Source organism: Terrapene carolina, unplaced genomic scaffold (assembly GCF_002925995.2).
Source record: "Terrapene carolina triunguis isolate 2854851 unplaced genomic scaffold, T_m_triunguis-2.0 Scaffold68, whole genome shotgun sequence".
Lineage (NCBI taxonomy): Eukaryota > Metazoa > Chordata > Testudines > Emydidae > Terrapene > Terrapene triunguis.
Genome location: NW_020664419.1, coordinates 21,897,920 through 21,925,418, shown reverse-complemented (window position 1 = coordinate 21,925,418; position 27,499 = coordinate 21,897,920). Strand labels below are relative to the sequence as shown.

The window sequence follows — 27,499 nt, the reverse complement described above, 5'->3', positions numbered from 1 at the left end:
TATTTCAAAGATTAAATTTTAATAACAGGACAAAACATAAACATTTTGTCAAACAGGGATCATAGTAATGAGGAACAGTTATGGCTCTCACAGCTGCATGTAACTCCAGCTTTCATTGTGAAATCAGTCCCTAGGAGTGGAGTGGATGAGGTACTCCAAGGGACCAGGAACATGCGAGGAATGTGTGGGGGAGTTTGGGGAGGGCATAGAATGGAGTTCTGTATTGATTGCAGGGGCACTCAGGTATGGATGTGCTCAAACTGCAGCGTAATGAGGGACTTGAGCATCTCTCTCTGGCCCTCCAGTAGCTTTATCATCCGCTCCTATCCCTGTGACCTTTCCAGGCTATCCAGCCTGAGTCTTTCGTTGACTGTCTCTCTCCATGGTCTTGTTTTGCTATATGCTGCATCTGTTGACTGCAGCATTTTGTGAACTATAGACTCCTTACCCCTCCTGGTTCACCACCTTATCTGACAGAGGTGCTCTGCCGGTGTGGAGGAGTGGGTCCTCAAGGGCACATCTGCAGAAGCCAAAGAAACAATGAACAGAAACAGTATTATGAGTTCGCTTACAGCAGTGAATCACAAAAGTTACATGCACCTCTTTTTCACTGTCTCTTTGCTAGCACACAGTCAGTGAGAGTCTGGAATATGGTGAGCTCGGGGGGGGGGGGGGGTTGGGAAGGGGGAATGGGCAAGAAAGGACAAAGGGTCTGGATGGTTTGCCTAGGGAGAGTATTCAGAATATTGGCACCCTTTTGCACAGGCTGGGGTAATCAAACCCAATATCTCACTCCTGAGGGTAACCCAGGATGCAAGGGTGCATCTCCTGTATGCTGCTTGCCTGTGTGCTGCTCTGGTCCCTGCAGAAATAATTGCTGTTTGGCACCGCAAAGTTCCCTACAGTGGGGAGAGAAACAAGGCAGCTTTGCCAAGGAACCTTTGGCAGAGAATTGCAGAATACCTACAGGAAAGTTTTTCCTAGAGCTCACTATGGAGGATTCCCAGGTCATCCCAGTGTACATCAACCAACTTTTCCACTGGGCATAGCTGCATAGGTTCTGTTGTTAATTTCTATGCCTTATCCCTCCTCTACCATATAGCAAAGTAAATGAGAGCTCAATCTCTCACCGTGCAGTATCAAAGCAAAATGTGTGCTTAATAGAGCTCATGTCCCCTGCTTCAGGCACGCCGGAGCTGCAGTGCTGGGACTGAGTAGTCCCCTCTGACAGGGCCGGCTCCAGGCACCAAGCACCCAAGCTGGTGCTTGGGGCGGCACCTGGAGGGGGGCGGCGCGGTGCTCTGGCCGCCGGGGGGAGAGCCGAGCCGAGCCCCAGCCGGGGCTCGCCGCCCTCTCGCCGCCCTGCCCCCGGCGCTCTGGCCGCCGAGGGGGGGAGAGCCGAGCACCCGCCGGGGCTCGCCGCCCTCCCCCAGGGGCTCCGGCCGCCCCCCCCCGGCAAAAAAGCCAGAGCCGGCCCTGCCCTCTGAAGTCAAAAAGAAGTCCTGACTCACCACCCCACCGGACAACACTGTCGTGTGTTCCACAGTCTCCTCCAACTCCACTTCCTCGTCTATTGCTTTGTCCTCGGCATTGACTCTGCTGCCCACTGCTTCCAGTCTCCCCGAAGTATCTACAGGGCTCTTGGTGCTCAAGGTGGCGTTGCTGCCGAAGATGGCGTGCAGCTCCTTGTAGAAGCAACATGTCTTCAGCGCTGCACTAGAGTGACAGTTGGCCTTGTTTTCTGGTATGCCTGCCTCAGCTCCTTGATCTTAGCATGGAACTGCTGCGTGTTCCTTTTGTGCCCCTTCTCCTGCATGCCGCTAGCAATCTGCCCATAGGTATCAAAGTTCCTATGGCTGGAGCGAAGCTGTGACTGCACAGCTTCCCCTCCCTACAAACCCAGCAGATCCAACAGCTCCAGTGTATTCCATGTGGGAGTGCATCTACTGCAGAAAGCCGGCATGGTGCTGTATGAACTGTCCACGCTGAGCAAACAAAGAAGAATTTCAAAAATTCCCTGGCCTATAAATGCGGGAGGGGCACATGCCTGTGTACATTCAGGGCAGAGGAGTTCAAAGTGCTGACAGAGTGGTCATGATGGGCATTGCGGGACACCTCCTGGAGGTCAATTAGGCAACAGAAGCAAGCACAGTGTATACACTGACACTGTGTCGATCTAACTTTGTCCCAAAAAGCTCTACGCTTCTTGTTGAGGTCGTTTTATTTGTTGGCATAGCAGGAGAGTTAAATCAGTGGGAGGAGCATTGTAGTGTGTACACCTCCACTGTCTTGTCAACAAAAGTTGACTTTTCTCAGCAAAACTGTGTAGTGTAGACAAGGTCTAAAAACAATAAATTTGAAAACAACAAAAATATAAGAGGCCCGAATTCAAACTTAGCAATGCCTAGTACTTATACAGACACTAAAACAGTGGTGATAATAGTATTGTTGTAGTACTTTGGTCTGTGAGAAGCTATGTGATTAAAAGTCCTCAACACCCTCCCCCCCACTATTAATTGAAACCCAAAGTTTTTGTGCAATAGTAGATTTCTATCATTTGAAGATGCCAATATGACACTTTGTAGTCAGAAAACAGTGTTTTTCACATGCATTTATTAAACACATTAACACAGTATACACAAAACATGAATGAATGTTTTATGTTTTCCATGTAGACTGCATCTTCACTGGGCACATTCAGCGACTGTCCGAACATTGGTGCAGCTCTAATCCCTGGTGCTAGATGCTCAGAGCCAGTGGGGAAGTTTGCTGGAAAAACTCAGTGAAGACAAGGCCGTGGGGACCTGAATCCTTTGCCATGTACAGGTTGAGCAATGTGTCCCCTGAGCACGTTTCTGAGCCCTGTTACAGCAGATACTCACGGGGAGGGCATTGCTTTGGGCACTGTATTTAAGAAAGCCTCCTGCCCCGTGCCTGGTAAAGCCTCTCGGCCGTGTCTCCTGAGATTTCCCTTCTGCCCCGTTGTGTGGCACCCGCTGTGTCTGATTTCCAGGCTTGCCCTTTACAGACAACCCTCCCCCCCAGCGCCGACAAACGAGGGGCCCCCTGCAGCCCGCGGTTCATCCACACAGCCCCTAGCGCCCGCTGCTCCGACCGAACCCAGCAGCCGCCCGGGGACTCCGGCTTCCTCCCGCCCCTGGGCTGCACTTGGCCCTTCCACGCCAGGCTCCCTCCTGCCCCGCGCCCTGCTCCCGCTGCAGCCTCGCGCGCCCCCTCTCTGGCTCAGGCAGACTCCGGGCAGGGGCAGCGGCTTCGCCGTGGCCAGTGCGCAGGCTCGGCTGCGCCGGGCATGCGCGGTGCGAGGCGGGGAGCCCGATCTGATAGGGAGCAAGGGCTGACACTACCCCCGTGTGGGCGGCGGAACGTCCCGAGGATGACGTGCGGCGTTCTCGAATCCCGTGGCTGGCTCGCTCGCTCGCTGCTGGTGCCGAAGGAAACGGGAAAAGCAACAAGAAGGCAGGAGCAGGAGCGGCGCCATGGCGGCCCTGGAGCGGCCCGTGCCCAGTCCCGAGGCGTTCCTGGGCCAGCCCTGGGCCGCCTGGGTCCGGGAGGCCGCCCCCCCGCACGCGCACTGCGCCGCCCCCCCGCACAGTAAGGGCACCACCAGACACAGAGCCCTGCCCGGGGCTCCCCATGCTGCTCCCCTCCCCCTGGATACACACATGGAGGCGCCGCCCGGGGTGATGGGGGCAGCGGGGAGGCCCGATGCTCTGCTGTCCCCCGCTGCACTATGGGCTGCCTTCTCCCCCACACGCCCACTGCACAGATCCTCGTCCCCATGCGTGTGGGGAGGTGCTGGGTACGCGGTGTCTGGTGCCGGCACTGTGTTGGGTACCTCCGCTGGGCCAGCTGCATGGGGTGAGGGGCAGAAGCAGGATGCTCTTGCACGGGGGGCTGGAGGAGCCGGAGGATGCTGATGCGTGGGAGGGGGGTTGGGGAGGCAGGAGGATGCTGTTGCTCGGAGTGGGCTGGGGGCAGGAGGTTGCTGTTGCATGGGGGAGAGTGGTGGAAGAGAAGATGCGCTTGCATGGGAGGGGGGCAGGAGGATGCTGTTGCATGGGGAGGCCGGCACTGGTACTCCATGGCAGGTGCTGTGACAGTGATAGTTGGGTTTTTGCTGTTAAACATATAAACACTGTTAACTCCTTCCCCTCCCCAGTAAACACATCTCCTTTGACTCTCTCCGACTTTTCTTCTCTTTTGCAGGTGTAGATCTAGAAGAGACTGGAAAAGAGGGTGGAAAAAGCAGGGAGGTTATGAGGCTTAATAAAGAAGGTAAGTGCAAACCACTGGCACACCTCTACCTGTCTGTGTCGTAGTGGTTGTGAATGAATGTGGTATGGTCTTAACAAGGTATCATAATATCATGTGAATCGTTCTGCTGGGTAACCATGAAGAATGCTTATCAGGCTTCAGTACACACAAGCGATTGTCACTATGTGTCAGCTTCTTTTAAAGTATAAATATAACTGGTGTGTGCATAAGTGATACATGTTAAAGGATAAAAGACATTTTTAAGTTAAAGGATCATGTGACACTTCATATTGGATTTCTTTCTAAGAGTCTCTATCCTTTTTGGTACAACACTCCCTTCATTTCAGTATGGAAATACACACATGCCTACATCTGGGTACCAACTTCAAGCAGCTTAATTCTAAAAGTTATTAGCAACTGCAAAGACAACAGTATGGGCTGTTTTTCACTCTTGCTGAAAAAATTGGTTTGTGGAAATATTTAGATCAGTTCATATTATCTCAAGTTGCATTTTGGTCTCAGATTGTCATGTGGTGAGTGTGGTTACAGATGGCTATATGGATAATTCACAGTATTACATTTTATTAAGGCCAGCTAATGTATATAACTTGAAACCAAATCCAATGAGTTGTTTGAGAAATACTGGGCATAAGACTGTAGTTCGAAATAGCAAGTTTCCAGGTGCTATGAATGTGAATACGCAAATAAATCCCAATGTACTGGCATTTCCAGATATGCCAAGAGGCCTGCAAATTGGTAAAAGAAACCACTTTAGTGTGGCTGCAGGCACTCAGATTGTCAGATTTGTTTGTGACAGGATTTTCTAAATTAACACTTGACTATGCTATAATGAAATTGGTGAATTAGTATTTGGCAGATTTTGAGGATGACTCTCTATACTGAAGAAATAGTTTGTTACAGTATGAGTAAGGTTTTATAAACTCATAGCCTGACCACCACCAAAAAATACAGTTGGTGTGAAATTGGTTCATAAGAAGCAGGCCCACAGTAGTGAAACTTTTACATAACATACTAACATTGAGAGCGCTCAGATTATTAATAAGGGATACTCAAATATGGTAACTAGGGCTATCAAGTGATTAAAAAAAATAATTGCGATTAATTGTGCGATTATAACAATCGCAATTAAGCTTGTGATTAATCGCATTGTTAAACAATAATAGAATACCATTTATTTAAATATTTTTGGATGTTTTCTACATTTTCAAATATATTGATTTCAATTACAACACAGAATCCAAAGTGTACAGTGCTCATTTTATATTTATTTTTGATTACAAGTATTTGCACTGTAAAATAACAAAAGAAATACACCTCTACCCCGATATAACACTGTCCTCGGGAGCCAAAAAATCTTACTGCGTTATAGGTGAAACCGCATTATATTGAACTTGCTTTGATCCGCCGGAGCGCGCAGCCCCGCTACCCCCGGAGCGCTGCTTTACCGTGTTATATCCGAATTCGTGTTATATCGGGGTAGAGGTGTAGTATTTTTCAATTCACCTAATACAAGTACTGTAGTACAATCTCTTTATCATGAAAGTTGAACTTACAAATGTAGAATTATGTACAAAAAATAACTGCATTCAAAAATAAAACAATGTAAAACTTTAGAGTCTACAAGTCCACTCAGTCCTACTTCTTGTTCAGCCAATCGCTCAGACAAACAAATTTGTTTACATTTGCAGGAGATAATGCTGCCCACTTCTTGTTTACAATGTCACGTGAAAGTGAGAACAGGTGTTCGCATGGCACTGTTGTAGCCAGTGTCGCAAGATATTTACGTGCTAGATGCTCTAATGATTCATATGTCCCTTCAGGCTTCAACCACCATTCCAGTGGACATGTGCCCATGCTGATGACGGGTTCTGCTTAATAACGGTCCAAAGCAGTGCAGACCAATCAATGCATGTTCATTTTCATCATCTGAGTCAGATCCCACCAGCAGAAGGTTGATTTTCTTTTTTGGTGATTTGGGTTCTCTAGTTTCCACATTGGAGTGTTGCTCTTTTAAGACTTCTGAAAGCATGCTCCACACCTGGTCCCTCTCAGATTTTGGAAGGCACTTCAGATTCTTAAACCTTGGGTTGAGTGCTGTAGCTATCTTTAGAAATCTCACAGTGGTACCTTCTTTGCGTTTTGTGAAATCTGCAGTGAAAGTGTTCTTAAAATGAACAACATGTGCTGAGTCATCATCTGAGACTGCTATAACGTGAAATATATGTCAGAATGTGGGTAAAACAGAGCAGGGGACATACAGTTCTCCCCCAAGGAGTTCAGTCACAAATTTAATTAATGCATTATTTTTTTTAACAAACATCATCAGCATGGAAGCATGTCCTCTGGAACGATGGCTGAAGTATGTCCCTTGGAATGGTGGCCAAAGCATGAAGGGGCATACAAATGTTTAGCATGTCTGGCACACAAGTACCTTGCAGTGCCGGCAACAAAAGTGCCATACAAATGCCTGTTCTCACTTTTAGGTGACATTGTAAACAAGAAGCAAGCAGCATTATCTCCTGCAAATGTAAACAAACTTGTTTGTCTTAGCAATTGGCTGAACAAGAAGTAGGACTGAGTGGACTTGTAGTCTCTAAAGTTTTACATTGTTTTGTTTTTGAGTGCAGTTATGTAACCAAAAAAAATCTACATTTGTAAGTTGCACTTTCATGAGGTGAATTGAAAAATACTATTTCTTTTGTTTATCATTTTTACAGTGCAAATATTTGTAATAAAAAATAACATACACTTTGATTTCAGTTACAACACAGAATACAATATATATGAAAATGTAGAAAAAAATCCCAAATATTTAACAAATTTTAATTGATATTTTGTTGTTTAACAGTGCGATTAAAACTGCGATTAATCACGATTAATTTTTTAAATTGCATTTATTTTTTTGAGTTAATCATGTGAGTTAACTGCGATTAATCGACAGCCCTAATTGTAACAATGTGTATCTTTAGAGTATATATGTTACAGAATTATGTTAACTAGATTTTTATCACATTGACATTAACATTAATTCTGTGACAATGGCAACGTTGTTGGCAACTTACTTAAATGAAAACTAAAGACAATGTTTCTTTTCCAGACAAACCTTATAACTTATTCTGTGTTTCAAATCAGATGGTCATTAATGTAAATTTGCATGCTTTACCATACTTTAGAAATCTGTTACTGCTTTCAGGTAGCAACTTGCAGGACTTTTAATCCACTTGAATAAATTAGTATGAATTGAAATATTTTTACCGTACTCATTTAATCAGTCTGTTAATGTAAATTGTTATTTCATAGCCATCATTGTGTTTGAGTAACCTTTGTAAATCGTGAATGAGCCTTCACTCCCCTTGCTAAAGGTGGGAAAAATCTGAAGCGCTAGTGTCAGACATACAGAACTTATTGCCCATGTATTTGCAACAATACTTGTAGATGTATTCTGATCTCACATATGCAACAACTATTGCATGGTATGACAGTGTTTTTGTTATGGCCAAGGCTTGTGGACCTGGAAGGTCTTCAGTTCAAACCCAACTTGATTTTCTTTGTGACCTCATATAATTCAGTTAACTTCCTTATATCACAGACTCCCAAGATATAAAACTTGGTTATAAACAGGGCCCTATCAAATTCACGGTCTATTTTGGTTAATTTCATGGTCATAGGATTTAAAATATCGCAAATTTCATGATTTCAGCTATTTAAATCTGAAATTTCACAGTGTTGTAATTGTGTGGGTCATGACCCAAAAATGAGTTGTGGGGGGCCTCAAGATCATTGTGGGGTGGGTGGGTGGGAGTTTGTGGTACTGCTGCCCTTACTTCTGCACTGCTGCTCGTGGCGGCGTTGCCTTCAGAGCTGGGCAGCTGGAGAGCGGCAGCTGCTGGCTGGGAGGCCAGCTCTAAAGGCAGAGCCGCTGCCAGCAGCAGTGCAGAAGTAAGGATGGCATGGTATGGAATTGCCACCCTTACTTCTGAGCTGTTGCCTGTAGAACTTGGCCTTTCACCAGCAGCCACCACTCTTCAGCCGCCCAGCTCTGAAGGCAGCAGCACAGAAGTAAGGGTGGCATGGTATGGTATGGTATTGCCACCCTTATTTCTGCACTACTGCTGGCGGTGCTCCCCTCAGAGCTGGGTGCCTGGCCAACATCTGCCGCTTTCCGGCCGCCGAGCTCTGAAGGCAGTGCAGAAGTAAGGGTGGCAATACCATGACCCCTCTAAAATAACCTTGTGACCCCCCCCGAAACTCCCTTTTGGGTCAGGCCCCCCATATGATAAACACTGGTCTCCCCCATGAAATTTGTATAGTATAGGGTAAAAGCGCACAAAAGACCAGTATTCACAGGGGGAGACCAGATTTCATGGTCCATGACGCGTTTTTCATGGCCATGAATTTGGTAGGGCCCTAGTTATAAACAGGACTTTACAAAAATCTGAGACTTCATGTGGGTTATGATAATGTTTATTGAATGATAGTAAATTATTTTTAAACATTGAAAAAATCCAGAAATCCTAGTTTATCAAATTTGCTTTTTTGTAGTATATGGCTTTTGTCATGATGATAAATACCAAATGTACATTTTAAAATATTCATATTTTAAGTAACTGAAATAGTTGTTTAGCAGGATATTGCTTAGCTACTTAGTTTTTACTCCATAAAGCACTCATCAGATGTTGACTAAGGTTCTCTTATCAATGAGAAAAAATAAAATGATATAAAAACTAGTAGGGTTTGTATTTCCATTTGCACACATGAGATAGACGAGGAAAAAATATTTGAAAGGGTCCATAATCCATGATGGATCATTTGGTGATGATATGATAGTACACCATTAAAGACTGCTACCCTCACTCATTATGGCCCAGTTTACATACCTCTTTCAGTGGTAAGCAGTTACATAGAATAGTTCCATTCAGGTCAGTGGAGCTACTTGTGTGAGTAAGTGCTCACCATTGAGAGTAAGAGTCTAACAATCTGGCCCTATTATGTAATTTCGGTAGTGGAAAAGGTGCAATGAGGCCATGTTTAAACAAAAAAAAGAAAGAAACTGGAGACTTACAAAAGACCGCATTGTGTACTGCCCCTTGTTTTATTATTTGTATAGTGAGAGAATAGTGAGGAGGGGAAAAAATCATGAATGTTTGCAAATGAACTTGCTTTGGCCATGATTGTTCCCCCTTTATGTTTACTTTTTGTGAATGTGTTTGAGTTTTACTGGTATGTATGTTTATGGAAAGTGGATTCCAAAGTTACATGCTCAAGTATTCACAGGAAAATGATATTTGAATGCATAATTTCATATGCCAGAAAAGCTTGATTACTCATCTAATCAGGAAGCAGTATCATGTGACTTATCTGACAAATCACAACTAATCAACGTAGCTCAAATAGTGACTATCAAAGACTTGGAGCACTGTTTGGAATTTATACTTAGAATTGACTAACAAATTTGAGGAAATGAGGGTTTGCTTGTGGATAGTCTATGTACAATATGAGGCAAAATCATTGGATCACTTATTTGTTGTGAAATATTCATTAAGCTGTAATTATGTGACTATGAAGTTAATGCTAAAAGATCACCATTTCCATAATAACCTGTAATTGATTTTAAATATATTATGTACATCAAATATTTTCACTTACTCTTTTTCTTATGTGAATTCACATGTTGTATAAAATAGGAGTGTATTTTCTTATGTACATAAATCTTTAACATTGAAAGAGATGTGTGCTTTGCTACACTGTATGTGTATTGAGATCTGTTAAGCAGAAGCATTGCCAGAAGCTGGGAATGGGTGACAAGGAATGGATCACTTGATGATTACCTGTTCATTCCCTCTGGGGCACCTGGCATTGGCCACTGTTGGAAGACAGGATACTGCGCTAGATGGACCCTTGGTCTGACCCAGTATGGCCGTTCTTATGGTCTTATGTAAACAACTATTGGCTTTAAGGGATCAAAGACATCCTGATTTAACTTTACTGACTTTGCACCAGGGATGAATTTGGTTCATGGTGTTTCAGTCTATATCTGGTGGCTGTCCAGATGGAAGTTTAGATTCAGTGGAACTCCATACAAATTGAAAGGGTCAAAGGTTAAGCTTGATGTCATAGTCAATTTACACTTTCCCAGTTCAACAGATTTTAATGTTCCAATTTGAACCTGATGACTGCTGTGTCTGTCTTACATTGTCTCTTCACTACCAGTTTCCAACTTGTCGCTGTACAGCAAGATAGCTGAGTATAAAATTCATTATAGCAAAACAAGTTATAATCTGTGTATCTATGTTAAAATCTGGGTTTATCTGGATCAGCATCACACATGCCCAGTCTCTGATTTGGTGACTACATTTGGAGCTGGAGTGCTGAAAGCATAGAGTGGGGATATAGATATCAGGGGAAGGATTAAATTGGGTTCAGGATTTCAAGTATCCAGCATTTTCACTCAGAACAGGACCACAGTAGCACTAGAGTAAAATTCATGGAAGGTCTAGTCAGTTTTACTCTTAACATCTGCGCTGTGCATAAAATGAAAATGATTATTCCATTAGAAAAGATTCTGTTCTTGTTGGAAGCGAAGGAAGGAAAGTGGTAGGGAGATAGCAAAGGATGTTTTCAAAAAGGGGATCGTAGAATATAAACTTGAGTGGAGTAGGGGGAAAAACCCCAGGGGAAAGAGCAAAAAAAAAAAAAGCATCAGAAAGTGGAGTAGTGAGAGAAGATCAAACAAATTGGTTTATGTCAGATGGAGATTGTATCTTAATTTCTTTTGGTCCCAATCTCCAGGAATGAAATGTACCTCTAACATTTTAAAATTTTTCTTTTTCTCCGCCTACTCCATCTTTTTTCGGAAAAATGTTTGGGAAGAGTTTAGAAATTAAACATACCAAAGAAGAAAACAGAAATCAAGCATAGTCAGTCAGCAGAGGGATTGCATGTATGTTCTATAGTTCTCATTATGTGTAACTTTCCTCCATTTGCCCCCTAATGTATATAGACTAATAACCTGTTCCAAAGGCAGAGGACCTCCAGTGGACATAATTATTCCATTAGAGCTTGGTATGTGGAAAAACTGGGAATTGGCTTGAGACAAGGCATGATTGATGTGAAGCGGAACTATCCTCTTTCAGTATGGGGTTAGGTGTAGGAATAATCTATGCCATCTGTTTCTGATTACTTAAACTCCCATTGTGAGTTCTCCTTGGGATGACGAGGCTGACCATGGGATTGGATTGTCCATGTTCTGACATTAAATGCCGGATCAGTTGGATATACAATCTTTTGGCTTCTTGATATTTTCTAGGATTCTGTCCTAATCTAGCATGCAACATTGAGGCACTGCTGGGGACTAAATATCGGCTAACTCTGGTCCTAGCTGTGTACTACAGTATTATTGTTTAATACATTTGTTATGTTAGTCCCCAGAGGTTTAGTCAGAATTGGGGCTCAGTTGTGCTAAGGACTGTACAAAACACATTTGAAGACGTGGACTAGGTTTCAAGAAAGCTTACAGTTTAGGTATGCTATATTTAATCAGCCCAGGTTGGGTGGAAAAGTGGATGATGATAGTGGGAAAGGTGCTTTCTGACCACAGACCTTCAAATCAGGATTTTGGATCCTTAAGATATATGATACTAAACTGTCACTCTAGGGAAAGACCCCTGTTAAAAATTCTTTCAATATGTAAAGGCAGCAAATTCTTTTAAACTAGAACTTCTTTGCTTTACTTAGATTCTCCTTAGAATCCTTGAGATTGTAGTTGAATTCCTTTCATCTAGCAATGTTGACAACTCCTCTTAATTTACCAGAGATCTTTTTAGACAGCATAAGTTCATACTCTTCTTAGTAAGTTATTCTACTGAGGGTACATATAAGGCAAGTCCTAGGATACATCTGCATTTAGAGGCTTCAGGAGTTGCCTGATGCCATGGAAAGATCATCATCTTGGTACGAGTTTGAGATTGGGGGATCTAGGTGGTATCTGGTAATTGTCCTCAATATTTGTGCTTGAGGTTTTCTGGAGATTGAGAAACCAACCTAATGTTCTTCAGGATAGAGATTTTGAGTTTAGTGGGAAGCTATATGTGGTTTTCTGTTCACTGATGAAATTGTCACAAAAATACTTTTCTATTTAACATTCTTTGTACTCACTGCAAATTATGGTAGAATTTGGCATGATGAAAAGGTAGGAAAGGAAGGGTGTACAGGTGTCTACTAGGGATCTCTCCTATTGCAAGATCCCCAAGTCAATCCCAGAGAATTGGTAAAATGGCATGATGCTGATAGTTCTGTCTCTGTGCATTCCAATTGCTTAACTGATGGGATGCAAGTTTGGGAAAACATTTAAAGAACCATTTTCTCCCCCCACTCCTCTTCCCCTTTCGCAGCCATATGTATTGGTGTATGGTTGACAGTTTCAGAGTATATTCTATCCTAGGATGATGTAATGTTTGTTTGAGGCTATGCTTTTAAACCACCTGAGCTATTTCAGAATGAGGTTTCATGATTCCTCAGGTCCTTTTATTCAACAGAATATAAGTTGTCTGTATTCTGTAAGCTATCTTTATTATTCAGCAATTTTCTTCACTTTTTACTATCAATATTTAAAGTCTTAAATAATATACATTTTACGACCAGCATGTCTTCCTGTGTCACTTTATAGCAATTCAGTTCACCAGAATTTAGAACTACATGCTCTTACTTCATGTTTTAGTGCTTATTGTTTTTCATTATTGTGTGTGTTGGGAAAGAAGCTGGATTGTGTAAGAATAAGAATAGGCATTGTGTAGTAAGAGCAAGGACTGCAAGGCAAGAGTTCTGGGTTCTTTTCACACCTCTGATACTAAATTTCAACTTGTTCAAGTCACTTACTCTCTGTTCTTCAGTTGATCCATCTGTAAAATGGAGATAAGCATACTGTGGTGGCAGGGCTCCGCATAGTTCGCAGTGCATCGGGGTTAACTCTAGCTTCCTTTGGCACATGTGTTCAGGAGAAGGGGATATAAGAAGGGCTGCTGAAGCGACAGGGACAGGACAGTGCATGGGGGAAGGCAAGACTCCCTATCTCAGCTTTGAGGATGGGGTTGATCCCTAGTCTGTGGTTGCTTGTGTTTTACTGTACAGACGCTCCCTGACTTACGCAATCGTTCTGTTCTGGAAAGCCTTGCGTAACCCAAATTTTACATAAGTCGGAAACTTATATTGTGCAAGCATAAAAAACAAACAATTACAACAAAAATATTGCATTTACCTTAATCCTATTGTTATCCTGGCACACTGAAGGCTGCATTTTGGTGGTGGTTGACAATGGGCTTAATTTGTAGATGAGGAAGGAGAGGATAAGACAGGCATTACATCATCAGGGTCGTCAGAGGGGGCTTTGGAGGTGGAAGGCTGTCGAGATGTGGATGTTGCAGGCCTTTCAACCTTCCTTACAGACTTATCGAGAGATGACTGGATAGTGGCCTTTTTCTTCTCTTCATATATCTGTCTATAACAGGCCAGCATTTCGTCAATGCCTCTGTTTACTTTCAAGAATTGTGAGGAATTGGGGTCCATCTTTTCAAATCTTGCCATTGCAGAGTCACGAGACTGAGAGGCTGTGAGAGCGCAAAGCCTTCCCTTGTAGGAGATGCTACTGCTGTATTCCTCCGCACACCGCACTATAGTACTTTGCGTTTCCGTACGCTACGCAATATTTTCCTCAACTCGAAAATTTTCCTTATGGAACTTTTTGCGTAGAGTCGAATTTGCATAAGTCGGGTCTTCCGTAACCCGGGGAGCGTCTATATTTGCTTGTTACTTTGTTTTCATAGAGTTTAAAGACAGATGGGATTATAAGAACATCTAGTCTGACCTCCTGTATATTACAGGCCATCAAATTTCACCCATGTACACCTGTGTTGAGCCCAGTAACTTGGGTTAGACTAAAACATTTCGGTTCTGAGGAGACTAAACGATTGTGGGCCACTGGCATAGAACAGGGGAGACTGAGATGCCACCTGTCACAACCGGAACCTGGTCAAAGCAGGAGTCAGAAATCAGGCCGTGTCAGGTACTAGGAAGTCAGAGTCTGAGACAGGCTAGAGGGCAAACAGAGTTGAGTGTCAAGAGGCAGGCAGGGTCAGGTTACCAGGAGATCAGAAGCAGGAGAAAAACTTGAGAGCAGAATCACAGCTCAATAACCCGAGCCAGGCCAGGTTGGGATACCAGGAAGTCAAGCCAGGGGAGCAGGAGCAAGGGAGCACAAGGCACACAGTCCAGAGCAAGGTGGATCTTAGTTGCAAGGTTGACTTCCTGTTCCTGTGCTGGGTTTAAATAGGGGCAGTGGACCACTCAATAGAGACATGCAAATCTGCAGATATCCATTTTATATCTGCATCTGCGGATGCAGTTGTATTGTTTACCATCTTTACAGATCAGATGCGGATCCAAATTTTTGTATCCGCACAGGGCTCTAACAGTGAGATAGGGTGCAGGTGTGGATTGTGGATCGGATACAAGTTAATTATTGTGGATGCAGATCCAAATTTGTGTATCCGTGCAGGGTGCTACCAATCAGGACCGCCAGCATTCTACCAATCAGCTCCCAGGACTGGGGTCCTCTGTCTGAGTTCAACTCCTATTCTGACAACAGTTAGCAAATCCCTGGGAGCAGGTTGGAATTTGCTAGCTCCAGAGAGCCAGGGTTCAAGGCCTGAGGCCCTGCAATGGCATGAAATTGATTAGGTGGGATATGCCCAGATGATCTATACCCCATGCTGCAGAGGAAGGTAGAAAATCACCAAAATGCCTGCCAATCTGACAAGAGGGAAATTCCTTTCCAACCCTAAATCTGACAATCAATTGGACCCGCGCCCCCACAAGCAGCCGGGCTGCCCTCCCCCATCACCCGTGGGGCGCTTGGGCAGTTTCCCCTTTCCAAAGTTTTATTCATTGGTATTTTTAGTAAAAGTCACGGACAGGTCACAGGTCCTGAATTTTTGTTTACTGCCTTTGTCCTGTCCGTGACTTTTACTAAAAATACCTGTGAGTAAAACGTAGCCTTAATGAGTCCACCACCTCCCTGGTAAGATGTTGCGATATTTAGCTACCCTCTCTGTTAGGAAATTGTGTCTTATTTCAAGGTTGAATTTGTTTAATTTCAACTTTCTGCCATTGGATCTTGTTATGTCTTTGTCAGCAAGGTTGAAGAACCTCACTATCAGAGCTTTTCCATTTTTAAGTGTCTATGCACAGTGATCAAGTCACCTCTCAGCCTTCTCTTTGATAAACTGAATAGTTTGAGCTGCTTAAGCCTCAGATTGTAAGACTTGTCTTCCAGTCCCTGGTTCATTTTTTGTGGTCCTCCTTTGAACTCTCTCCAGTATTTCTACATTATTCGTGAAGAGTAGACCCCAGCTGAACACAGTATTCTAGTAGTGATTTTACAAATGCATTGTACAGAGTTAAGATTATTTCCCTATTTGATTTGTCTTCCCCTTTTTATACACCCAAGGATAACATTAGCCCTTTTTGCTACAGCATTTTATTGGATTGTGACCATTAAACTAGGTAATCTAAATGATTTTGTAATAATAATAATTTGTTGTAATGGGGGGCACTCACCTCTTGAGTGCCTCCTAGGGGCTGGATGTGGTACTTCAGTGCTTTTATCACCCCTTGCGCCTGCTGCAGGCTTCCAGCTGACCTTCGTGGGTCTTCCATGTCTTGACGCTCCAGCCAAGTCAAAGTCCAAATGAACCTCTTCCAGGTTAGTAAAGAGTCTGATAAAGGAACACTCCTGCTGCCCTTCTATGGTCTTCAGCCCCAGCTCTGGGCCCTTTAAATTCAGCCCTTTGTTTGAGCTCTCAAATAAGCTCTGTCCCCTTCTTGGGATTTATGCCACTGTGGCCAAGAGGGGAACTCAGGCATGCCCACTACTCCAGGTTCCAACCCAGGGACCCTATAAACCGCATTTAGTCACTGCTCGTTTTCAGTTCGTTGCTGCTTCTTCCCTGTGCTTCTTCCTACCTGGCCCCTTTTAACTTCACATTTACTTCTGGGTTAAAGATCTTAGGTCCTCTCTCTCTCTGAAAACCCAGCTTTAAGCAAATGCAAGCAGACACAAACTTTGGTTATCCCTAGAGCTCTGTTGGCCGGAGTGGAGTGGAGGACCCTGCCTTGCCTCATCCCTCTGATCCCAGCCAGGAACTGACTTGCTAAGGCTTTGCAGCTCCTTTTATCTGAGCCTGCTGTGCTCTGATTGGCTGCTTCCGTAAGACCTTTCTAGGCAGGCCTGAAGGACCCACCTTTCCTGTCACTTTGGTGCTTCTTGGGGCAGGGTGTAGTAGGATTGTGGGGCCTCCTGTAGGGAGTGACAAAGGCCAGGAACACCCTGTCATACCTGTTTTCATTATATAGTACTCAACCAATCTTTGTCATCTGCAGACTTTGTCAGCAAAGATTTTATATTATATCTAGATTGTTGAAAACAATATTGAATAGCATTGGAACAAGAACTGCTCACTGGAGGACCCTTAGAAATGGCCTCGCTCTTTGATATTTTCCCATTAACATCTACACTTGCGGATCTGTTGGCCAGTTTTTAATTCATCTACTGTTAAAAATAAATAAATTATGGAGATATACCTATCTCATAGAGCTGGAAGGGAGCCCGAAGGGTCATCGAGTCCAGCCCCCTGCCTTCACTAGCAGGACCAAGTACTGATTTTTGCCTTAGATCCCTAAGTGGCCCCCTCAAGGATTGAACTCACAACCCTGGGTTTAGCAGGCCAATGCTCAAACCACTGAGCTATCCCTCCCCCCATTAACAATGTTGATTTCATATAATGGAAGTTTTTAAAATTTAAAACTGTAATAATGTGGTACTAAGTCAAATGCCTTTGAGAAATCCAGGCATACTATATCAACACGTTGCTTTTATCACCCAGTTCTGTAGTCCTGTCAGAAATAAACAGGTTTGTTTGACAAGACCTACTTTCCACGAAACAGTGCTGGCAGGTATTAGCTATATTTTCAGCTTCTAATTCTTTGTTGACAGTGTCCTGAATAACTGTCCTATTATTTTGCCCCTGATCGATGTCAGGCTAATTGGTCTATAGCTCACCTTTATCTGCTATCCTTGCTTAACAGTTCTTATGATCTGTTCTGTATATTTTTTGACTAGTCATCCCACCAGTCTTTAGGGGGGATCAGAAACACTGTCTAGTTTTTCTTACTAAGCTTTGTGTGTATTTAGCTTCTGACAGATGTAGTGCAGTTTTCAAAACTCCCACAGATGTTACTTGTTCACCAGAAAGAAAAACTTCCTGTTTTGCATCTCTGAACAGGGGATAGAATACCACCAGTTACATTTTGCAATTTTTATTGTTGTTTCTTTCCTTCCTAAATCTCTGCCACAGTTCTTGGCTGCTGGTTCCACAAACATTTTTGACAAAATAGTGCTAATGTGAATCCTCAGAGGGTCCTGGCAGGTGAAACTTTGTTCCAAAGTTGGATTTTGTAAAAGTAAACTTTTAAAAATCCTTCAAAAAGTATTTTTTATTTATATATAATACCAACAATGTGCTTGTCATTTTATAAACAAATAAGAGAACTTGGTCCCCGTTTCAGGGAGCTTACAGTGTAGTTGAAATGCAGATAAAACTGACAAAAGCAGTATATGGTGTGCAGGTATGAGTTAGAGGTGGTAAAAATCTAGAAGTAGTCATGTTGAAAGGCTTAATGGAAGAAGCTATTTTAAGGAGGAGTTTTGAAGGAGGAAGAGTAGATTGGTGTGAGGGGAGGGGACTATTCCAAGTTTAATATGTGGTTTGGAAGAAAGTTTCAAGAATGGGGAAAGATATAAAGGAAACAGATATTTATTTCCAGTGGAAGCCATTTTTTAAACTGTTCCTGAAATATTCACAATCTTGTGCTAATGCAGAAGAACCTGAAAGCGAAAGAGAAATAAGGACAACCCAGGGAATTACAGACAAGTCTGCTTAACTTCTGTACCTGGAAAGATAATGGAGCAAATAATTAAGCAATCAGTTTGCAAACATCTAGAAGATAATAAGGTGATAAGTAACAGTCAGCATGGATTTGTCAAGAACAAATCATGTCAAAGCAACCTGATAGCTTTTTTGACAGGGTAATAAGCCTTGTGGATGGGGGGAAGCAGTAGATGTGGTATATTTTGACATAGTAAGGCTTTTGATACTGTCTCGCATGACCGTCTCATAAACAAACTAGGGAAATACTACCTAGATGGAGCTACTATAAGGTGGGTGCAAAACTGGTTGTAAAACCGTTCCCAGAGAGTAGTTATCTGTGGTTCCCAGTCATGCTGGAAGGGCATAACAAGTGGGTCCCTCAGGGATCAGTTCTGGGTCCGGTTCTGTTCATCAGTGATTTAGATAATGGCATAGAGAGTACACTTATAAAGTTTGCAGATGATACCAAGCTGGGAGGGATTGCAAGTGCTTTGGAGGATAGGGTTATAATTCAAAATGATCTGGACAAACGGGAGAAATGGTCTGAAGTAAATAGGATGAAATTCAATAAGGACAAATGCAAAGTACTCCACTTAGGAAGGAACGGGAAATGACTGCCTAGGAAGGAGTACTGCGGAAAGGGATTTGGGGGTCATAGTGGACCACAAGCTAAATATGAGTCAACAGTGTAACGCTGTTGCAAAAAAAGCGAACATCATTCTTCCACTCTACTCCGCGCTGATTAGGCCTCAATTGGAGTATTTTGTCCAGTTCTGGGCGCCACATTTCAGGAAGTATATCGCCAAATTGGAGAGAGTCCAGAGAAGAATGACAAAAATGATTTAAGGTCTAGAAAACATGACCTATGAGGGAAGATTGAAAAAATTGGGTTTGTTTAGTCTGCAAAAGAGAAGACTGAGAAGGGACATGATAACAATTTTCAAGTATGTAAAAGGTTGTTACAAGGAGGAGGGAGAAAAATTGTTTTTCTTAACCTCTGAGGATAGGACAAGAAGCAATGGGCTTAAATTGCAGCAAGGGAGGTTTAGGTTGGACATTAGGAAAAACTTCCCAACTGTCAGGGTGGTTAAGCACTGGAATAAATTGCCTAGAGAGGTTGTGAAATCTCTATCATTGGAGATTTTTAAGAGCAGGTTAGACAAATATCTGTCAGAAATGGTCTAGATAATATTTAGTCCTGCCATAAGTACAGAGGACTGGACTAGATGACTTCTCAAGATCCCTTCTAGTCCTATGATTCTATGATTAGCAACAGCTCAGTTATCCAAGCCATCTGGTAAAAGTAAATTTCATCCTCTGATTCTATTCTCCAAGCATCCTCTCTCTTTTCGTCCAGGTCCCTTCTTAAAATTAATCACTTTAATCAGCTTTCGTAGATTCCAAGGCTAGAAGGGACCATTGTGATCATCTAGTCTAACCTCCTGTATAACACGCCATAGAACTTTCCAAAAATAATTCCAAGAGCATATTTTTTTAGAAAAACATCCAATCTTGACTTAAAAGTTGTCAGTGGTAGAGAATCCACCACAACCCTTGGTAACTTGTTCCAATGTTTAATCACTCTCAGTGTTAAAAATGTACATCCTATTTCCAGTCTGCATTTGTGTAGCTTCAACTTCCAGCCATTGGATCATGTTATGCATTTCTCTGCTAGATTGAAGAGCTCATAATTGAATATTTGTTCCCCATGTAAATATTTATAGACTGTAATCAAGTCATCCCTTTTCTCTTTATGCTAAATTGATTGAGCTCCTTGAGTCTGTTAGTATGAGGCATGCTTTCTAATCCTTTAATCATTCTCATGGCTCTTCTCTGAACCCTCTCCAGTTTTTCAACATCCTTCTTGAATTGTGGCGATCAGAACTGGACACAGTGTTCTGGCTGTGGTCGCACAGTGCCAAATAGATGCATATAAAAATGGGAGGCGGGAGAGAGAGTGAGAGAGACAGGCAGTCAGTCAGTCCCCCATCCTATAAGTATCTCCTACATTTTTAGTGTCTAGATGTTTGCATTTACATTTAGCTATATTAAAACACAGATTGTTTGCTTGTGTCCAGTTCAGCAAGCTATCCAGATTGCTCCCTATGCATTGCAGTGAAGAAGACGACTAATGCTGTCCTTGACTGTATAAACAGGGAATATAGAGTAAGAGTAAGGAGGTGTTATTACCGCTAAAAATGGCATTGAAAAACTGTGCACAGTTCTGGTGTCCATACATAAAAGGATGTTGAAAAATTGGGGAGGGTTTAGAAAAGAGCTACATGAATTATTCGAGGTTTGGAAAATCTGCCTTACAGCGAAAGATTTAAGAATCTCAGTCTATTTAACTTACCAAAGATACTGGACTTGGTGACACTCCTGAAATATGTGGAGTTATTTTTTGACCTCCTGCCCCTTAAGTTTCACCTGGCAGCAATATTGCTGTGTTGCACTCCATGGCAATTGTACTCTGTCTTGTTATACCCTATCTTATTAAAATTCCTAAAGGACCTTCATACTTGCCCTCCAGTTAGAGTGCTGACTTCCACATGGGACCTCAATGTTGTCCTTCTAAAGTTTGAATTCTCCCTCGTGGCCCCACAGTATGCCAACATTTTTATGGCTGACTTAGAACACCGCTTTCTCAGCTCTCGTCCCATAACGCCCCACTCTACTCGCGCTACGTTGATGACATCTTCATCATCTGGACCCATGGAAAAGAAGCCCTTGAGGAATTCCATCATGATTTCAACAATTTCCATCCCACCATCAGCGTCAGCCTGGACCAGTCCACACAAGAGATCCACTTCCTGGACACTATAGTGCTAATAAGCGATGGTCACATAAACACCACCCTATACCGGAAACCTACTGACTGCTATACTTACCTACATGCCTCCAGCTTCCATCCAGACCACATCACACGATCCATTGTCTACAGCCAAGCTCTAAGATACAACCACATTTGCTCCAATCCCTCAGACAGAGACAAACACCCACAAGATCTCTATCAAGCATTCTTAAAACTACAATACCCACCTGCTGAAGTGAAGAAACAGATTGACAGAGCCAGAAGAATACCCAGAAGTCACCTACTCCCGGACAGGCCCAAGAAAGAAAGTAACAGAACGCCACTAGCCATCACCTTCAGCCCCCAACTAAAACCTCTCCAGCGCATCATCAAGGATCTACAGCCTATCCTGAAGGACGATCCCTCACTCTCACAGATCTTGGGAGACAGGCCAGTCCTCGCTTACAGACAGTCCCCCAACCTGAAGCAAATACTCACCAACAACCACACACCACACAACAAAAACACTAACCAAGGAACCTATCCTTTCAACAAAGCCCATTGCCAACTCTGTCCACATATCTATTCAGGGGACTCCATCATAGGACTTAATCACATCAGCCACACTATCAGAGGCTCGTTCACTTGCACATCTACCAATGTGATATATGCCATCATGTGCCAGCAATGCCCCTCTGCTATGTACATTGGCCAAACCGGACAGTCTCTATGCAAAAGAATAAATGGACACAAATCAGATGTCAAGAATTATCACATTCAAAAACCAGTCGGAGAACACTTCAACCTCCCCGGTCACTCAATTACAGACCTAAAAGTCGCAATTCTTCAACAAAAAAACCTCAAAAACAGACTCCAACGAGAAAGTGCAGAACTGGAATTAATTTGCAAACTGGACACCATTAAATTAGGCCTGAATAAAGACTGGGAGTGGATGGGTCATTACACAAAGTAAAAACTATTTCCCCATGCTAATTTTTTCCCTACTGTTACTCACACCTTCTTGTCAACTGTTTGAAATGGGCCATCCTGATTATCACTACAAAAGTTTTTTTTCTCCTGCTGATGATAGCCCACCTTAATTGATTAGTCTCGTTATAGTTGGTATGGCAACACCCATTTTTTCATGTTCTCTGTGTATATATATCTTCCTACTGTATTTTCCACTGCATGCATCCGTTGAAGTGGGTATTAGCCCATGAAAGCTTATGCCCAAAGTCTCAAAGGTGCCACAAGTACTCCTCGTTCTTTTTGCGGATACAGACTAACACGGCTACCACTCTGAACCCTTTCACTTACTGTCAGAGTGCTCAGTACACCTTCTTGCCATCAAGCGGTCTGTCTCATGACTAAGGCTGTGAGTCTGTCATGGAGGTCACGGAAGTCACGGATTTCTGTGACATCCGTGACTTCTGCAGCGGCTGGTGCTGGCTCATGGGCTTCCCAAGCCAGGCAGCCCCTGGACCAACAGCGACAGTTTGGGTGTGTGGGAGAGGGCTAGGAGGTGCGGGGGGCACTTACCTCGGGGTGAGGGGCTCCCACTGGCATGGCCCTGCAACTCCTCCTAGGTGGAGGGGCCAGGGAGGTGCCGCACCCTGCCTGCACCCACAGGCCCTGCCCCTGCAGCTCCCATTGGTTGCAGTTCCTGGCCAATGGGAGCTGTGCAGCCGACGCTTGTTGGGAGCAGTGTGCGGAGCCCCCTGACCCCTCTGCTGCCTAGGAGCTGCAGGGACACACAGAACCCCTACCAGTCCCGCCAACCCTCCCCCACTCCTCCCAGCACCAGCGGGGTCCTGGCCCACTCCCCTAGCACTTGCAGCGTCCCCAGACAGCCTCCCCCCTCTCCCCCGAGCACCCGCGGCCCCCCGCCCAAGTTTTAGCTAGGGTTATATAGTAAAAGTCATGGGCAGGTCATGGGCCGTGAATTTTTGTTTACTGCCTGTGACCTGTCCATGACTTTTACTAAAAAAAACCGTGACTAAAGCGTAGGCTTACTCATGACCATTACCTCAAAATGGAGAGCCAGCAAGCTGCAATCTTTTATGGTTGGGTCACCTTATACATTCTTCCACAAGACAAAGGGGGGAGGGATAGCTCAGTGGTTTGAGCATTGGCCTGCTAAACCCAGGGTTGTGAGTTCAATCCTTGAGGGGGCCATTTGGGGATTTAGTTGGGGATTGATCCTGCTCAGAGCAGGGGGTTGGACTAGATGATCTCCTGAGGTCCCTTCCAACCCTAACGATCTATGATTCTATGATAACGTGGTGATAGAACCACACTGAGTGCTCCTTAATGTGGTCTCGGAATTTCAGCTGAACTAATCCATCACCTTACCAGTCATCCTGACACACTCCACACACAAGAGGAGAAGCTGTATACTTTTGGATGTCTATAGAGCCCTGCTCTATTATCTCAGCAGAACCAAGCTTTTCAGTATCTCTTCCCACTTCTGTGTGGCCATATCTGGAACACTGAAAGGCCAAGCTGTCTCATTGTGGAGAATCTTGAAGTTGACCACACCATGTATTTTCACTTGCTGTTACCTGGCTGGTGAGCCCGTCCCTGTGAATGTCGAGGCACGCTCTACCAGGGTGCAGGCAGCGTCTTCCATCTTCTTCAAAAATGTGCCAGTTTGAGTTCTCCAAGTCAGCTACATGGAGCATCCACTAATTTTTGTTGCCAGTTCGGATGCCAGGTTCAGGAGAACAGTACTTCAGTTTCTGTTTGACTGACTGATACAGCTACATTCCCACCATCCAAGGAGAATGCTACTTGCCAGTCAGCTATGGGGAGCCACACTGACACACATTCAAAGAAAGAATGGTTACTTACCCTATATATATATATATATATATATAATATATATGAGTGAAGAACTAGCAGGTTGGACACTTGCCATGTTCTGTTTTGCTGCCATTGGCAGCAAACAGGAACTGACAGCAGGTCATTCCCCCCTTTCAGGGCCGGCTTTAGGCCGATTCCCCCGAATCGGGCCCGTGCACTAAAGAAGAGCGCCTAACTTAGGCACCTTTTTAATTTTTACTCACCCGGCTGCAGTCCGGGTCTTCAGTGCCGCGGAAGACTCGGAGCGAGTGAAGGACCCGCCGCTGAAGACCCGGACCACCACCAAGTATTCAAATCGGGCCCCGCACTTCCTAAAACCGGCCCTGCCCCCTTTGTCCCCCCCCCATGCCCTCTTACAGGAGTACATAGAGGTACAGGGTGCATGTGGGGCCCGATGGACACTGCTAGTTTAAAAAAAAAATCCAGTCTCACGCTCGAGGTGCATGCATATCTGCAGTGGGATCCATGCTGACTATAACGTGTAAGGACTACAATCACTGTAGAGTAGGTAACCCTTTTTCACACGTAATCAGTTGCCTCCAGGAGCTGGTGCTTTAAGAAAAACACCAAATATTGCAAGACTTGCAATAAAATTGTGAGAGTTGGCAACACTGCTCCCCACCTCAACATGACTACCTTTCATAGGCGCCGACTCATAGAAAAAAATTAGTGGGTGCTTAGCACCCACTGGCAGCCAGCTCCGCCCCTCCCCCCCAGCGCCTCCCGCCCGCTAGTGGATCCACCAATCAACTCCTCTCCCTCCCTCCCTGCACCTCCTGCTCACAGTTATCAGCTGTACTGTGGTGTGCAGGAGACACTGGGGGTGGGAGGGAGGAGCAGGGATAGGGTGTGCTGGGGGAAGAGGCGGAGCGAGGGCGGGAAGAGGTGGGATGGGGTGGGGCCTTGGGAGAAGGAATGCAGTGAGTGCGGGGCCTGAGGCTAAGTGGAGGTTGAGCACCCCCAGAGAATGGAAGAAGCAGCACTTGTGCCATGTTTTACATCCACTTGCTTGACGAACTGTCAGTAAAGCTTCGTGCAAATACAGTTTTGCAGATTGAGACATGGATATAAGTAGTGGATCAGCAGCACTCACAAAGGTTAAAAAAGCAAGATGAAAGATATTGTTACATCTTTGACTTATTTTTTTTTTTTTAGATACAGAAAACCCATGAACTTTACTTTACAGCACATTTCCTAACAATATTTATTAGAACACTGCATATAATGATGTGGTATCTGTTGTCTTTAAGTAAAGACATTGTCATCTGAAACAGTAAGTGATTTTAAAAAGCCCTCTTTTTGTTAGGTTTCAGAAAAATTTTCCAGTCTGACTTGATAATTGTAGACCTTTATTTATGGCAAATGAAAGCTGCTCCTCAGCTATGATACATTGAAGAATATTGTCCTTCCTTTAGCTATGTGTGCTTTTAAAATTACATGAGTGAATTAAGCTGTTGTAATTTATTAGTCTTTCGGTTCCTTTAAAGCTGTGGCACAATTCGTAGTGAATAGATTGTTGTAACAAAACCCACCTACGTGTTCTTGTAGCAATTGTGTGTATGTAACTACAAAGTCGTACATGTGTGCATTTACATGAAGGCTTGCATTTTTTGCCTGCTGAACGACGGGGATGGAATGATGTTAGTATGTACCAGACACAAGAAATATTTTTAGACCCTTGCTTAATCTCCAGTATGTCCATTTACATGCATTGTTCCTCTCTTACCACCACTAGCTTTTTGGAGTTTTCACTGGTATTATAGTAAAATGCACATATATTAAATAATGGATGAGTAAAACTTGGTTTGGTAAAGATATTAAACCTCCGAGTTGCTCTTACTTTTAAGTGAGATCCAGTGCTTTAATGTCATTCAGCACCAGGGTCTCGAAAGCTTTCTTTTGCAGGTAATGTCAGTGGTTTGTCCCTGTCTGTGCCAGCATCCAAACTCTTTTCATCCCTAGTGGGAGACCTGTGATTGACCTCTGTTGTCAGTTAGAGATTACTGACAGGGCCTCAGTGTATAGAGGGCTTCCCCTGTGAAACTGACTAGGCACTTGTAACTTTCACTTAGGGCTACTGCAAATTCCCCACCCCCTCTAGGATTGTCACCTAAGCTAATTATAAATGGAGAGAAGGGGACGGGGAAAAAGGCATGATACCCCACAATGCTGTACTAAAAAGAAATCCCCAGAGTATGGAGATTTTTTCCCTAAAGATGCATGGATTAAATATATTCTACCTGTATATCTTTATTTTAAAATATGTTTAATTTAGGAGAACCAGCAATACAGTTTACTGTAAGATGCAATGAAACATAATAGTTTAATACCTTTGTAGCTCCTTCTAGCTGATGATCTCAGAGGATTTAGCAAACTGTTAGTGAATAAGACTTCACAGTCTCCTTGTGACCTAGATACCTAAATATTATTTTACAGATAGAGGAATAGAGAGGCTAAATGACTTGCTCAAAGTCATATCGCAAGACTGTGGTGGAAGCAAGAACATAACTCACATCTCCCAACTTCCACTTCTGTAGTATTAATCACTATGTCATGCTTTCTCCCATGGATTGTAAATAGTAGTTGGACGAGTATGTCCAGGACACCCAGAGCTTTGTATGGCATTCCTTTGTGTGGAGTCTGCATAGGATGGAAATCTAAAAAAATAAATACAACTTTAGTTTAATTTATAGTTGCAATATTCAATATGTTTACAATAACAGAAAATTGACTTTATTCTCAATTTTTCTTGCAGCATGTACTCAGTTACACTTGTGCAAAGATGATGTAAAATGGTACCAAAATAGAATGGAAGCATTTTATGCCCTGCTTTGCATTCACTTTATGTTGCTATAAGTGACTACATAAAGTATAAGGCAGTGGAGAACCAGGCCCAGTGTTTTTAAAGCAGATCTTCCAAAAAAAAAAAAAAAAAAAAAAAAAGGGCATATTAAACTTAAGCTCCTCATCATGGAATGCTCCCTCCAGCCAGCCTTGGATCCGGGCCCAGATATCTCCCCTGCAATCCCCCACGTACATTGATCTCTGAGTGAGCACAGTGTCCCATCAACCTCCATATTCCACTGGCCTAAGTCGTTTGCAGGATGAGAACACAGGAGAGGGTATTGGTAAAGCTCCCAAGAAGAGGAGTCTGGAATCTTCTTACAGAGTGCCTACTTCAAAAAAGCCTTTGTCACCATCTCAGAGACCTTGGGTCCTGGGAAAAGTACCGCTGAGGCTCCAGGCTTCTCCGGTACTGGGAGCTCCTCAAAGACCCATGGTGCCAAGCATACCTCAGCACCAAAGTTGTCTGCTGTACCTTCCAAGCATGACCACTCTAGCAAAGACCCTGAAAGATCTGTCTCTAGAATGTCTTTAACATCAACAGACTTTTCAGTACCACTTCTGGTACCTAAATAGATGACCCAGGCTCCAACATCAGTACCTTTGAGGTCAACATCTTTGGTACCAGCGCTATGAACTAGAGTCCTGCACAACTCGTAAAGCGGCGAGGGCCATATTACTCCAAAGAAAACAGCTGAGGGCCAAAACCTCCCCCGGCCCCGCCGAA

The 27,499-nt window shown here is 43.7% G+C and overlaps 1 protein-coding gene across 3 annotated transcripts in view; it reads left to right on the top strand.

Annotated features, from left to right (window-relative positions):
* The first annotated feature begins 3,449 nt into the window (after positions 1–3,449).
* Positions 3,450–27,499, top strand: part of ATXN7L1 (ataxin 7 like 1) — a 188,678-nt gene continuing 164,628 nt past the window's right edge. For 2 of the 3 annotated variants that reach the window (XR_003369658.1, XM_026648684.1), the window contains exons 1-2: positions 3,470–3,612; positions 4,228–4,296. Coding sequence is in view for 2 of the 3 variants with exons in the window: in XM_026648684.1 (XP_026504469.1) it covers positions 3,498–3,612; positions 4,228–4,296 (184 nt within the window). In the remaining variant the exon portion in view is untranslated. Of the gene's footprint in view, positions 3,613–4,227; positions 4,297–27,499 lie in introns of all 3 variants that reach the window. The other variant, XM_024208509.3, reaches the window with a different exon arrangement.